General features: G+C 43.0%; 1 protein-coding gene across 1 annotated transcript in view; it reads left to right on the plus strand.

Annotated features, from left to right (window-relative positions):
• The first annotated feature begins 3,677 nt into the window (after nucleotides 1-3,677).
• Nucleotides 3,678-13,626, plus strand: part of LOC142492360 (kinesin-like protein KIF28) — an 84,504-nt gene continuing 74,555 nt past the window's right edge. Inside the window, exons 1-4 of the mRNA XM_075595007.1 lie at nucleotides 3,678-3,800; nucleotides 3,902-4,108; nucleotides 4,710-4,745; nucleotides 10,387-10,611. Coding sequence (XP_075451122.1) covers nucleotides 4,010-4,108; nucleotides 4,710-4,745; nucleotides 10,387-10,611 — 360 coding nt within the window. The 5' untranslated portion in view covers nucleotides 3,678-3,800; nucleotides 3,902-4,009. The remainder of the gene's footprint in view (nucleotides 3,801-3,901; nucleotides 4,109-4,709; nucleotides 4,746-10,386; nucleotides 10,612-13,626) is intronic.

A 13,626-nucleotide genomic window follows, 5' to 3' on the forward strand; every position in this document is an offset into this window, starting at 1 on the left:
ATGTATTTTGGTGGAGATTGTCAGCGTAATATTGTGCTTTTGCATGCCTTGTTTGCCTTGTGCACATGTTCCGCATGCATCTGTAGTGATTGAGATCCTTGGTAGTGCCAGTTACTTTGTAGCTTTTCCACAAGGCATCCCTGAACTGGTAGAGTGCTATAAGGTCAGGTGTAACCCATGGAAGGTGGGCCCCCCGTACCCTTATTTTGCGTAGTGGAGCATGGGTATCGCCGAGTTTTAAGAACTCGGATTGGAAATAGTTGAGCGCAGAATCGGGGTCGGGAATTAAATCGATTCTGTGCCATGGGCAGTTGGTAAGGTCATCCAGAAACTGTTGTGGGTTAAAGTTTTTAAATGTTCTAGTGAGGAGAACTTTAGGGCTTGAAGGGGGCGGTTTAATTTTCCTTACACAGTACACTATTGCATGGTCACTGAAAATATCAGGAAGGATGCCAGAGGATTGGATTCTGCTGGGGTTTGAGGAGAGAATCCAGTCTAGCAAGGAATGGTTATGCGATTTCAGGTTTATCCGTGTGGGTTGGGAAATGAGTTGCGATAGGTTAAGTGACTTGAGTTGTATCTGGATTTTGTGGTTTTTAGGGTCAAGCCAATTGAAGTTGAAATCTCCAAGAACTAGCAGCTCACTCTTCTCATTCAGAGAGGAAATGGAGCCAAGAAATTGGGTGATATCAGTCAAGGATTGTAGAGAGGCTTTAGGGGGGTGGTAGATGCCAGCAAGCAAGATGGGCTTAGAAAAGGGGAGGCAGATTTTGCCAACTAGAGTTTCAAAAGAGGGTGGACTTGGTGGGCAATGTAACAGTGTAAATTGTAAGGTGTCTGCAATATAAAATAACACCCCTCCTCCTCTCTTTGACCTATCTCTCCTTAAAAATGGAGTATCCCTGAATGGCGATATTTGCATCAGGGGTTTTAGGGGATAGCCATGTTTCTGTAAGAACGATGGCTTTAGGTTTATGCATAAGGCACCATGCCCTTACTTAGTTCATCCAGTTTGGGCAGCAGGCTCCGGATGTTTATATGGGCGACAGATAGCCCTTTTTGGAATTTAAAGGTGGAATTCTCAGGGGCATGGGACAGAGCTGAAATGGGAGGACCTGGGTTAGTTTCAATATCACCTGCTAAAGAGAGTAATAGTATGAGTAGAAATTTGGTTAGTTGTTTGCAAGTTGTAAATTTGTGGTGCTTTCCATTAGAGTGAGCAGTGGTTGGTGTGCTGGTTTTTAGAGTTCTCCACCAACATTCAGTAGATAGTGCAAGGCTTTTGAGTAGTCCAGGGTGTATGGTGATGTTGGGTGTGGGCCAGGATGGAGGAGTTTGTAGTGGATCGAGGGAGTAACATCTCCATGAGACCAGGAGAAAGAAAAAAATTAAAATACACAGAAGGTTCATGATGCCAGAGGTAGGCAGTGCTGCAAGGAGCTGTTGTGAGCAGAATAACAGCAGGTGTGTGCCTGTTCCTTGTCAAATGTTTAGCTGTATTGCAATGCTAGAGTCAGTTCAGGGTTTCATTGTATTGTGCAGTCAGTTTTGGGAGAGACTACAGTAAATAAGTTGTAAAGGGGTGGGGGGTTGAAATAGGCAGGTTAGCAAGCATGGGATCATAGTGTGATGTGAATAGCTTACCGTTTGTTGTCTTGAGTAAAAAAGTTTGCAAAAAGATGCAGTCCCCAGTCACCTCTAGTCTAACTGTAGTCTAACTGTATTTATCACTTAAAAACCTCACTTTAAATGCCTCACTGTCTAATGCCTAATGCAGTTCCTGCAAAGATGCAGGAAAGGTGTTGGTATTATACAGATAAAAGCAGTCACATGACTTTCCCCCTCCCCAATCAATCAGCTTGTTCCATTTGGTCAATTAACAGCACAGAGTTAAGAGGGAAAAAAAAAACAACTTTTTACATTCAAACATACTAACTTATATCAATTCTACAAGCCCAGATTCAGTCTTTTACACTCTTTTACAGTCTTGGTTTGCTGCATTCCTGCCTCCTCAGCTTACCACTGTCTGTCCCTGGTGCCATAGAAAATGCATTTTTTTTGCCACACCTCTATTATATTAGTTGGCTACTTACAGTATGTAATGTTTTTTGGTGACGGGGTAGACCTCTGGAAAACCTGAAATGGGACTTTTGAGTAGTTCATACACAAAAATACTACCTGACATGTAAGAGTTTCTTTATGGACTCTGGTCAGTCCTTTTTCAGGAGTTATGCAATATCTTACAATGTTTTAGAGATTATATATCAAGGCAAATTTAGAGCAAAGTTGATACAAGTTGCGTCATTTTTATCTTGCGTTTCCTTGCGTTAATATATCAAGGTCTTTATGCCAAGTTTTGCACCATGTGTGTCAACTTGCAATTTAAGGAATGTCAATAGGAGTTAGAAAGAGTTACTGTACGTGACAGATTATAATGAGATGTATTAAAACCTGCATTTGTGCCTGTCATTTTTTTTAATCTTATGTTGAAAAATACTGCCAGGTCTGAGGTGATAGAAACTTTTTTGGCTAACAATTTGCTAAACACTTTTACATTTGACCCAAACATAAACAGAATATGGAGCACGTCATTTATAGTGTGATTTCCTTCATGAGTCTGCATCCAGGTCTTGGAAGATGACCTTCTTAAGGATAAAATGTATAGCCCAAAGGTATTTAAGTTGCAGCCACAGAGGGAGGACACTGTGTAATTGCTGGAATGAAACATAGATTAATATATTATGTCCTAATCAGTATTAGGTTCCATTTGAATTTGAAAGTGATTGTACTTTTTAGGTCTATCTGAGCATTTCCTAGAATCTGGGCTAGAATCAAAAAAGCTTTTGGAGTCTTTGCTGATAGTGTAATGAGATCGTTCAACCTGTATGGAAGAAAAGGCAACCTTTGTACCATTAATCATTGTTGTGGGTAGACTAATTCAGCAGATTGATTTCTTTTAAAGGTGCAAACCCACGTACCTGATCAGAAAACATAATTACTTTTGTAAAATAATGTAACAGTCTAACTCACATCCCTAAACAAATCTAACCATGCTAATGGCAAATCTACAGCTTCATTTATTTTATTTTGGGAAATTATATAAGTCCATTTTTTAGGGGACACTGAATGAGGAAGTGTTTGTCAATCAAGTGCTTTCTTTACCCTTATCAGAGAGTCATTAGAGTTAAGGGAAGGTGAGGACGGAGGGGGGATTCTGGCAATACACGAACTTGCTGATCAACACACACTGACATCTCACAATGGTGTAGCCAGAGCAAAACAAAACCCTCCCGTCTAATTTAAAAAAAATGATTTTCATTATTTCATACTTAATTATACTATATAAGCTTAATATATCTCAATGCTGCTTTTTATTTATGTATAAACAATATTTACAATAAAATATGTGATCTAAAAAAATGTTTATAGGGGTCAGATTTGGGTAAAAAAAAAAAACGGTATCAATCGCCCCGATGTAGCCCCTTAAATATGTCACTGGAATGAGTTCACTTTTGTCCTACGAGGGACATTACATTTAAGAGGGGATGAAACAATGGTATTACATTTTGCAGAGTGAGGCTGATGAAAATTCAGCTCAGACTGCTTGTTCTATATATATTTCTAGTGTCTGTTGTCCAAGTATTTAGATCACTTGTTTGCATCTTCAAATCATTTCCAGGGAGAGGCGTTTATAATCCTGCGATTGGAACAGTGTCAGCTAAGGAGCCACAATTCCATTATTCGTGTGACGACGAGCCTACTTAGCTTAGTGTAGCTCATCAGCTAGAAGAACCTTTGAGGTGAAGTTTGGTGATGGTCTGGGTGACGAAAAATAAAAGTTTTTTTTATTTGCACATTGTTTTTCTACTTGAATGTCATGTTTCTTTCTCCCTCTCTCTAGAAAACAGTGTTCCATGATCTTGGGCAGGGAGTACTGAATAATGCCTGGCAAGGGTACAATGCTACCCTATTGGCGTATGGGCAGACAGGCTCAGGGAAGAGCTATTCTATGATTGGATATGGGGCTAACCGAGGCATCATCCCAGTTGTTTGTGAAGAGCTCTTTCGGGCTATTGAAAATAACCAAGATAAAAGCAGAAGATACCAGGTATATATTATATTGTTAAATACTTATCTGTTTATGTTCTCATAAGCAAGGGTAATTTAGTTAAATTCTTTGGCCAAAGTATTTGAAGCCTACAGCCACATCACGGTATGGCCCATCTGTAGGTCCTAAAACTGCTGCACCTGCAAAAAGTTCCAATAACCTCTCTAATGGAGGGAGAGCCGTCTTAGTAGACCTGAGTACTTAGCAACAACTGCAATTTAAAAGGTGGGGTCAGTGAGCTTGGAAATAGGGAGGAGGGGTCACTAATCGCCGTGTTGTTTTACCAACTGAAATTAACAAACACGCTCAGTCCCTGTAACCTTAGAACCCAAATCCACCACATCATATATAATTTATGATGTGGTGGATTTTGGTTCAGAGCTTACAGGGGCTGTTTGAATCTGTTTTGTGGCCCAAAAATCCTCAAATATTGATAAAATCCTTAAACGGCAGCCCTGGACTGTTTTAGGAATAAAAAAAAAACGTTTTTTTTTGTAAAACTAAATAAATATCTAGAATACAATTGATGATGCAATATCTTATTTTTATTTATACTAATTTCTGCACAACTAAAAAGTTGACTGTATTTTTATCATTGCAGGTCACTTTCAGCATGCTGGAGATTTACAATGAGCAGGTAAAATGTATTTCCAGTCCCAAGTAAGGAGGGAAATTCAGGAAAGTCTGTTGAGAAGTAATGCACGCAATCAAGAGTTAACAGCCTTTGACTAGAATGCCAGTTAACACTGGATCAGGTGCGCAACGGACCTTAGTGAATTATCCCCTTAATGTGCTGAGGGTAAAGGGAGCAAAATGTGCTGCACAGCCCAGAGACGACCATCTTTCTGTTACCTTATATGTCATTACCCTGTGCAGTAATTCTAACTACCTCCAAATCCCTACCATGAAAAAAACCCCTTTATCATCCGTCACGGATGTATTGCAAGCTGATTCTCCAACACTTGACATATGAAAATAGGTACATTTTATTTAATCTATCAATTGGGATACAGGAGCTTACACTATGGATGCACCATAATACCTGAAATGTAGTATATTCAAAGATAATTTTACCAATGAAACACTTGTATTTCTGAATTTTATTTTTAATATACATAATATAGAAATAATAACTTCCCTAAAAGCCACTGATCATTTATCAAATCAGTATTTGATCTACTAATAAAAGCATTAATTACGTAAAGTGCAGTTATCATTATCAGGTTGCAAACCAGTGCCTTTAAATGCAAGCTTCTCATTAGTAACCAAGATATTACTCACCACAGCAACAAAGGTGCTCTTTGTTGCAAATATGCTTTTCCTAGTGGATACAGGGCAGGGTCTAAATGTTGCACAAATAAGGTTTAAAGCTGCAGTTCAGTCAATATCCTGCATCTGTGGGTTTTTTTAATAAATCAGTTCTGTAGTAAGAAAAAATACTTTTAGCATTTTCTGTTTTTAAAAAAACAACTTTGAAAGACCAATTTTCTTGTATTCTATTTTGCTAAGGCACTGCCCCTTCATGTCCTGTCACAAGCCCTGGCACACCCCTTTGTCAGCCCTGCCCTCCCTCTAGCACATGTAAGTGCAGGATTGCTCATGAATATTCATGAGCTTCCACTGACAGACAAGCAGAATATAAACAGATCCTTTCACTAATTATATCACCAAATTTCGACCTATCAATACATGGAGAACGAATTGACCTGCAGCTATACAGTTCTTTAGGTAATTAGAGATTGCACACATAAAACTTTTGAAGTAAAAAAAAAAATAAAAAAAAAAAAAACTGAACTGCAGCTTTAATGAATGCAGAAAACAAAATGGCAGAAGTCAATATTTTTGTAGCCTGTGTTAGTCTTCTCTCTAAAAGTAGCCGGACATTTAGAATATTCAAATATTTATGTAACAGGGTATGTCTCTTTCTACCTATCTTTCCCCCTGTTATGCAAGTCCCTGCTAGCTGCAAGCAGTAACAGGTTAAATCTGTGGGCTAGTGACCCCCCTTATACTCTTCCCTGATGGACAGGAGTGCGGTAGTGACTCATGGCCTGTGTAAGCCTGTCAGGCATAGGTATATTCCATGGGCCCGCCCATTCTGCTTCCTGAATGAGAAACAGAGCCAAAACTAGTTAGTCCTGTTCCTGCTCTGGAGGAGAGAGGAAGCATGTGTGTCTCTCCCATGGTGGGATGAGCGTACTCACCCTCAGCCTTTGGGGCTGAGGGAACATCTGACCAAGGAAGATGACCCTATACTATCAGGGTCAAGCACCATCCAGAGGTGGGAACCCTTTTGAACCGCTGTAATACCATCATGCAGTGACTGCTAAGAATAAAGCCCTTTTGTTAATCATACACCAGCCTGGATTGAGTCAATGCATATGGTGGATGGAAGATGTGCTTCAGAGAGGACAGTCTCTGGTACTACCAGAGCTCCCTGAAGCTGGAGGCGCTGAACACCAAAGGAAAGAACTACAGATGACATCAAAAGGCTGTCCTGATCTCCATTACATCGCAGATCAGACTCAGCTCTCCTGGACCAGCAGGTACTTGCACCACACACAAGGTAGCAGAAGAGTGGATCTCCCAGAGGGTGGGGGAAACAGTGCTACATTTAATAGAATGATTTCCTCCTCCCATCTTACTTTTGGTCGTCGTCTTGGTCTTTTGATAGTCCTTGGAATCCATTCGAGTACCATCTCTGTCCAACAATGGTTATTACTTCTTGCGATATGTCCAGCCCACGGCTATTTTAATTTCTTCACCCTTGTGATGATGTCACATACGTTTGTTTGCTTTGACCCGCATTAGTTCTTTTTCCTGTTTCCTTTACCCAGCATACACCTCTCCGTACTTGATTTGTCAGAAGCTTCTGAATTGTTTATTGGGTCCAAGTTTGACATCCATATGTTAGAATAGGCAAGATGCACTGGAGGCACAATGGAAGATTCCCTTGCAAGATTGTCTTGTTTCTTCCAAATGCGCTCCATCCCATCTTCATTCTCCTTTTGATTTCATTTCAAAGGTTCCCATCTTTTGGTAGACATAGTCTTCAAATTCTTCTAGTTCTATTCCATTTATTTCTATCTTTGTAGAGTTGGCACATTTGTTAAACATCACTGTACACTTGCTGACATTCATATAGAGGCCCACCTTCTTACTTGTTTCAGCGAGTTCTCTGATTTTTTTGCTGAAGGTCTTCTGGACTTGGGTACTCCCCTGATTCTTCCATTTTCTGTACCTCTTTAATGTAGTAGATGTCTGCTTTTGAGTTCAATGAGGCCTTCATCTTTTCTTCTTACTTTACTAAGGCCAACATTATCCCATTTGATCTTTTCATGTTTGTCTTACAGTTTTTTCAGTGCAACTTCACTGGAGAGTACAGTTATATAAATATAACATGGAAAGAGCATTTCTACGCAACTGGACCCTCCTTAACTAACTTAATTCTTACATTTCTACTTAGGCAGAAAAATGGAGACAGGAAAGTGAACAGTATGAAATAGCAGCGCCATTGCAGACAAAGTTAGAAGAAAAAATATCTAGAAGGGCTGCAATGTAGTTTTGAACCTGAACACAAGCTCTTTTGCTGGCACTAGGTCTGGTGTGGAACTAGTAGCGTAAAGCTGTAGTAATACTTTCTGTGAAACAAAAAAGAAAAAGAATGTGAGTGCGCCAAAAAGAATCCAAATCTGAGATAACTATATATGCAGTAATGAAAGATGAACTAATCTTGTGTTGATAAAAAAAATAAAAAAAAAATTAAATGCCCGAATAGGAATAAAAATGGTGACATGAACCAATCCGGAGCATACACAAGTGTAAGGGTCTGGCACCAATGCCTATAGCAAAAAAATATAATAATAATAATGGTGTGTGGTGTGTTCAAACCCAAAACTCAATGAATTGCAGCTTCCAAAACAAGGAACCCCAGTCCTTGGTGTGGTGTGAACTTCAAAGAACAAAAAAGGGAGGAAGCGCAATGAATTGGGTAATGGTAAGAGAACACCTTTAATGTCTAAAATGAACACAATGGTAATATAAGTAAAATAATGTTGAACATAAAAATATTGAATGTGGAAAAAATGCACTGGGTGGTGCCAGATGATGCAGAGTGCTGCTGGTAAATGCCAGAGATAGATCACAGGGGAGCAATGGAGACTCCTTGTGATAGTCACAGTCCTATGACCAACTGATGGGCACTGATGGAATAATGGAACGGAGAAAGGGTGTATAGGGGTGCCGTTGTGAGCCTCAATGCTCAATGGGCTCACCAAACCTCAGCTCGATTTTACTCGGCTAGATGAAATCCCCATGAACATTCCTCCGATGCGGGTTCTAGCAGTGGTTTATGCACGGGTTTCCGGGTATGACGTCACTTCCGGACATAACGCGATGACGTGATGACCCTTCCCGGCAGTGTAGTATGCTGTGTACTCCTCCTCCACACCATTGTAGAATGGTATAGATGCAAACTCCTCACAGGGCGCACTTGGCAGTGCGTGATGGAAACCCCTGTGGCACACGGATGCACAGACCCTTGGGCCCTCCTCCTATGCGTTTCAGGGATCCCTGACAAAGTCAACTAATTTGGTGAAACGCATAGGAGGAGGAGCAAAGGGTCTGTGCATCCGTGTGCCACAGGGGTTTCCATCACGCACTGCCAAGTGCGCCCTGTGAGGACTTTGCATCTATACCGTTCTACTGCTGGTGTGGGGAGGAGTACACAGCATACTACACTGCCGGGAAGGGTCATCACGTCATCGCGTCACGTCCGGAAGTGACGTCATACCCGGAAACCCGTGCATAGACTACTGCTAGCACCCACATCGGAGGAGTGTTCATGGGGATTTCATCTAGCCGGAGTAAAATCGAGCAGAGGTTTGGTGAGCCCATTGAGCATTGAGGCTCACAACGGCACCCCTATACACCCTTTCTCCGTTCCATTATTCCATCAGTGCCCATCAGTTGGTCATAGGACTGTGACTATCACGAGGAGTCTCCATTGATCCCGTGTGATCTATCTCTGGCATTCACCAGCAGCACTCTGCATCATCTGGCACCACCCAGTGCATTTTTTCCACATTCAATATTTTTATGTTCAACATTATTTTACTTATATTACCATTGTGTTCATTTTAGACATTAAAGGTGTTCTCGTACCATTACCCAATTCATTGCGCTTCCTCCCTTTTTTGTTCTTTGAAATACTTTCTGATCTGGCATATGATAGAATAACACAGGATATACTGTGACTGGTCTTATGAACACATTTTGTGTCTTTATACAGCAGCAGAATCTTATCATACATATTTGTGAATAATTTGTGATGTATGTCATTGCAACTAAGTTGCAAAAAAGATATTCTCCAATTTGCTGCAAAGTATTTTCAATAAAGGGATGGAGGACTAATATGAAATAAATGAAGACAATTAATTGTGAAATGTTCTCTTAACGACCCCCGTCGTTTGGTAGGTACAACCACACATTAACACTCGACCCGGGGAGATTAAATAGGTGCAATGCTGTCTGTGCCCAAGGACCCATATCTGTATGATGTGGGTTCTAGGTCCAAATCAGCATGTAATAGAAATGTTCTGACTTTTAAGATTGCGTTCATGAGATGTGATGCTAAAAATTGCTGAGACTCGCTCTTAAGGCTAGAACCACAAAGCTCTGTTAAAACATGGCTCATAACATCACGTTACCAAAATCAGTAACAAACAGTATTTTTTTCCTTGCCCTTAACAACGCATATTCTAAAAGCTAATTATATGCAAAAACAATTGTTGTTACTGAGCTGAGTGTCTTTTTCCCATTGAGAGCCTTAACAGACTTGCGCTAATAGGATAAGCACCACTTTGGCATATAATTATCACTAACGCCCATTATAGTTAATGCAATGTTTTTGGACGGAGAAAACATGACTTAGCATTACGTTATTAGTCTTTGAAGATATGCAGAAAGGCTAAACATGATTTTTAGTTAGGTTAACGTCACAGTAGGTCACTTGATGAAGCTTTGTGGATCTGGGGCTTAATATGTGAAACTGTTAAGAGTTTGGTGCAATCAATAGTCTGGCTGCTTTTTTGTTAGAGCTGCAGTCATCCAGAATCCAGATCTATACACAAGCATACTGGGCACCTTTAGAATTCATGGACAGCTTCAAATATGTATTCAAATTAGGCAAAAGCTAATACAGTACTCTGAGTGGCTTTTACCGAGAACAATAACAGGAACTATATTTATGTACCAGCTTCTTTACTTTTGCTTTTTAGGTCACAGATTTACTGTCTAAAACCAAGAAGCCTGGTGGACTGAAGTTGCGGGAAGACCAGCATCAAGGCTTCTATGTTGATGGTCTGAAACTGGTACCATGTGAAAGCTATACACAAATTGAGAGGCTGATGGAGCAAGGGAAAAAAATAAGGACCACTGCCTCGACCAGCATGAATGCCAGCAGCAGTCGATCCCACATGGTTATCACTATTCAGTTCAAACAGGTACAGAATACTTACCTGCCTGGAATCTTGTGTGACACTTGCAGTATATGTTGAGGTAAAAGGTGCAAAAATGAGACATCCTTGAGGGTGAGAGGCAGGGTTGCAAAAATAAATATTTGGGCCCAGGACAAATGTATGGAGCAGAGCCCTACCTCCTTTTTTTCCCCCATATACAGAGGCCCCCATTGAAACGTCCGTGACCAAATGCCCTCTAACGTGGGCCTGGGGGAGGGGGAAAAGGTATGTGCCTGGGGGACGCGGTAAGGGGAAAATTGTATGGGCCAAGGAGAGTAAGGGGAAAAGGTATAGGACTAAGGGCCTCATGCAGAGAGCAGCGCTATTTAGAATTGGAGAGGGGAATAAAAAGAAGCTTTAATGGAGAGTTTTTTTCTCCATATGCAGAAAGGTCCGAAAACTGCATTTAGAATCCTTTCTGCATATGGAGAGTTTCAACCAGCGATATGAGCGCTGTTGAAACGTGTTGAAAAAAAAACGCGTTTTTTTTTTTTTCTCCCCCACCGGCCGCCGACCTCAAGCTTCCAGCCAAGTTTTTTTGGCGGAGGTAAATAGAGAATTTCTCTCCATGTTATTGGCGCGATCAGCCACTAGATGGCGATCGCGCCTTTCTGAATATGGATATTTTTAGAACAGGGGAAATTTAGGTTCTCGCCGGTAGCTCTCGCCGGTAACTCGGCGAGAATCACAAAAAAAAAAAAAAACATGGCGCTTTTTTTAAAACTCGCCAGTACCTGCAGTTCTACAGGCATTTCTCTCCAAAAAATGCCGCTATTCACCTTTCCGCTGCTCTCTGCATGAGGCCCTAGGATGGGGATTGATATGGGAATATATTTCTCATCAGTCAGGTAGAAACATAGGGAATCAGTGGACCCACGCTGAGTGCACCAGTACACGCACATGAGTGCGTGTATACAAATTCAGCTTTTTCTCATAATCTGGGTCAAGGTGTTCAGGAACATCAGTGAAGACATTCATGGCTCTTTCATTCAATTTGGGTGTAAGAAACACTGCCCACTGATCACGTGGCAATTGATACTGCCTGCGGGTTTTTTCAAAACCATGCAGGAAAGTGTCCATGTCCCCATCTTTTGCCAGGCTTGGGAAATGCTCCATACAGGGGTTTAGAAGGGCTGGAATCTCTGCTGCTTGGTTCTGGTGATGCCCTCTGTAGCTTATTCCAGCTGGTGCCGTAGGTCGGCAGCGTAGCTCGCATCCTTGCGTTCTGCAGCATATGAAGCTTGTCTTTCTCTTTCTTCCTCACGTTCCGAAGCTTGTTTTTCTCTTTCTGCTGCACATTCTGCAGCATATTTTGCATCTGCAGCTTCTTGTCTTTCTCTTGCAGGTTCACGATCTTGGAACTGGGGGATGAGCTGCAACCGTAAAATGTAATTTGGGTATTAGTGCAGGGTTTTTGTATTTGTTTTTCCATATATGTACAGGTATAACTAATCTTCTTTCCCTAGCCGCACTCCTAAGGCACGTTCTATAGTGCCGGGCGCGCTACGCCGTGCGCGCGCGCGGAATTTTAGTTGGCTGACTTGAGTCAGCCCTTCTATACGAGGGCCGAGCACGGCACGGAGAGCCGACAGGGAGCGGGGAAAACGGGGAAAATAATCTTTTCGCGCTGTGTGTGTGTGTGTGTGTGTGTGTGTGTGTGTGTGTGTGTGTGTGTGTGTGTGTGTGTGTGTGTGTGTGTGTGTGTGTGTGTGTGTGTGTGTATTTTGTGAGTCTGCACAATCTTAATAAATATTTTATTTTTACCAATTGGTTTTTTTTTTTAAATAAATAATAAATTACACATGCATACACACACATATACATACACATACACATACATACTGTACACATACAAACACACACAAACACACACAAACACTGTACCTTCCCAGTATACTGCCCCTCTCACTATATTTATGAAAAGCATGCAGCACGTGCACGCGCGTTCGCATAGGCACGCACGGCCGCATGCTGTATATAACAGCCCTTAGGCTGGAAAAGAGAGGGGAAAGGAGAGAGAGGGGAAAGGAGAGAGAGGGGAAAGGAGAGAGAGGGGAAAGGAGAGAGAGGGGAAAGGAGAGAGAGGGGAAAGGAGAGAGAGGGGAAAGGAGAGAAGGGGGAGAGAGGAGGGAAGGCGGGAGAGAGGAAAGGGGGGAGAGAGGAGGGGAGGGTCGGGGGGGAGAGAGAGGGAAGAGTCGGGGGGGAGAGACAGGGGAGGGTCGGGGGGGAGAGACAGGGGAGGGGAGGGGGAGAGAGAGGGGAGGGATGGGGGAGAGAGAAGGGAGGGACAGGGGAGAGAGAGGGGAGGGTTGGGGGGGAGAGAAAGGGGAGGGTCGGGGAGGGTGGGGAAGGGAGAGAGCACGGGGGGAGAGAGCGCAGGGGGGACGGGAGAGAGAGAGCGCAGGGGGGGCGGGAGAGAGAGAAAGCAGGGGGGGCGGGAGAGAGAGAGAGCAGGGGGGAGTGGGAGAGAGAGAGAGCGCAGGGGGGGCAGGAGAGAGAGAGAGTGCAGGGGGGGCGGGAGAGAGAGAGCGCAGGGGGGACGCGAGAGAGAGTGCAGGGGGCGGGAGAGAGAGCGCTGGGGGGAGCGGGAGAGAGAGCGCAGGGGGGCGGGAGAGAGAGAGCGCTTGGGGGGGCGGGAGAGAGCGCAGGTGGGGGGCGGGAGGGAGAGAGCGCAGGGGGGTGGGAGAGCAGGGGAGAGAGAGGGGGGCAGGGAGAAAGCAGGGGCAGAGAGAGAGGGGATATATATCATACATCCGGGTGCCCCTTGTCACGACTGTGCTCGCCACAAACCTGGGTCGGACCGCGTGGCTGAGGTGGGGTTGTAAAAGCACCGACCTTAGACCGCGCAGGCTGATCCGGATTGCGCAGTTCATAGTCGTACGTAGCAGGATCAGGATAGGAGAAGACAGCATCGTTGGTGGACACGCCAGGGTCAGGGACTGGAGACATCAGGGTAAACGTTGTTCAAGCAGGCGTTCGGCAACAGGTAGTCAGGAGAGC

Source organism: Ascaphus truei, chromosome 4, assembly GCF_040206685.1.
Source record: "Ascaphus truei isolate aAscTru1 chromosome 4, aAscTru1.hap1, whole genome shotgun sequence".
NCBI lineage: Eukaryota > Metazoa > Chordata > Amphibia > Anura > Ascaphidae > Ascaphus > Ascaphus truei.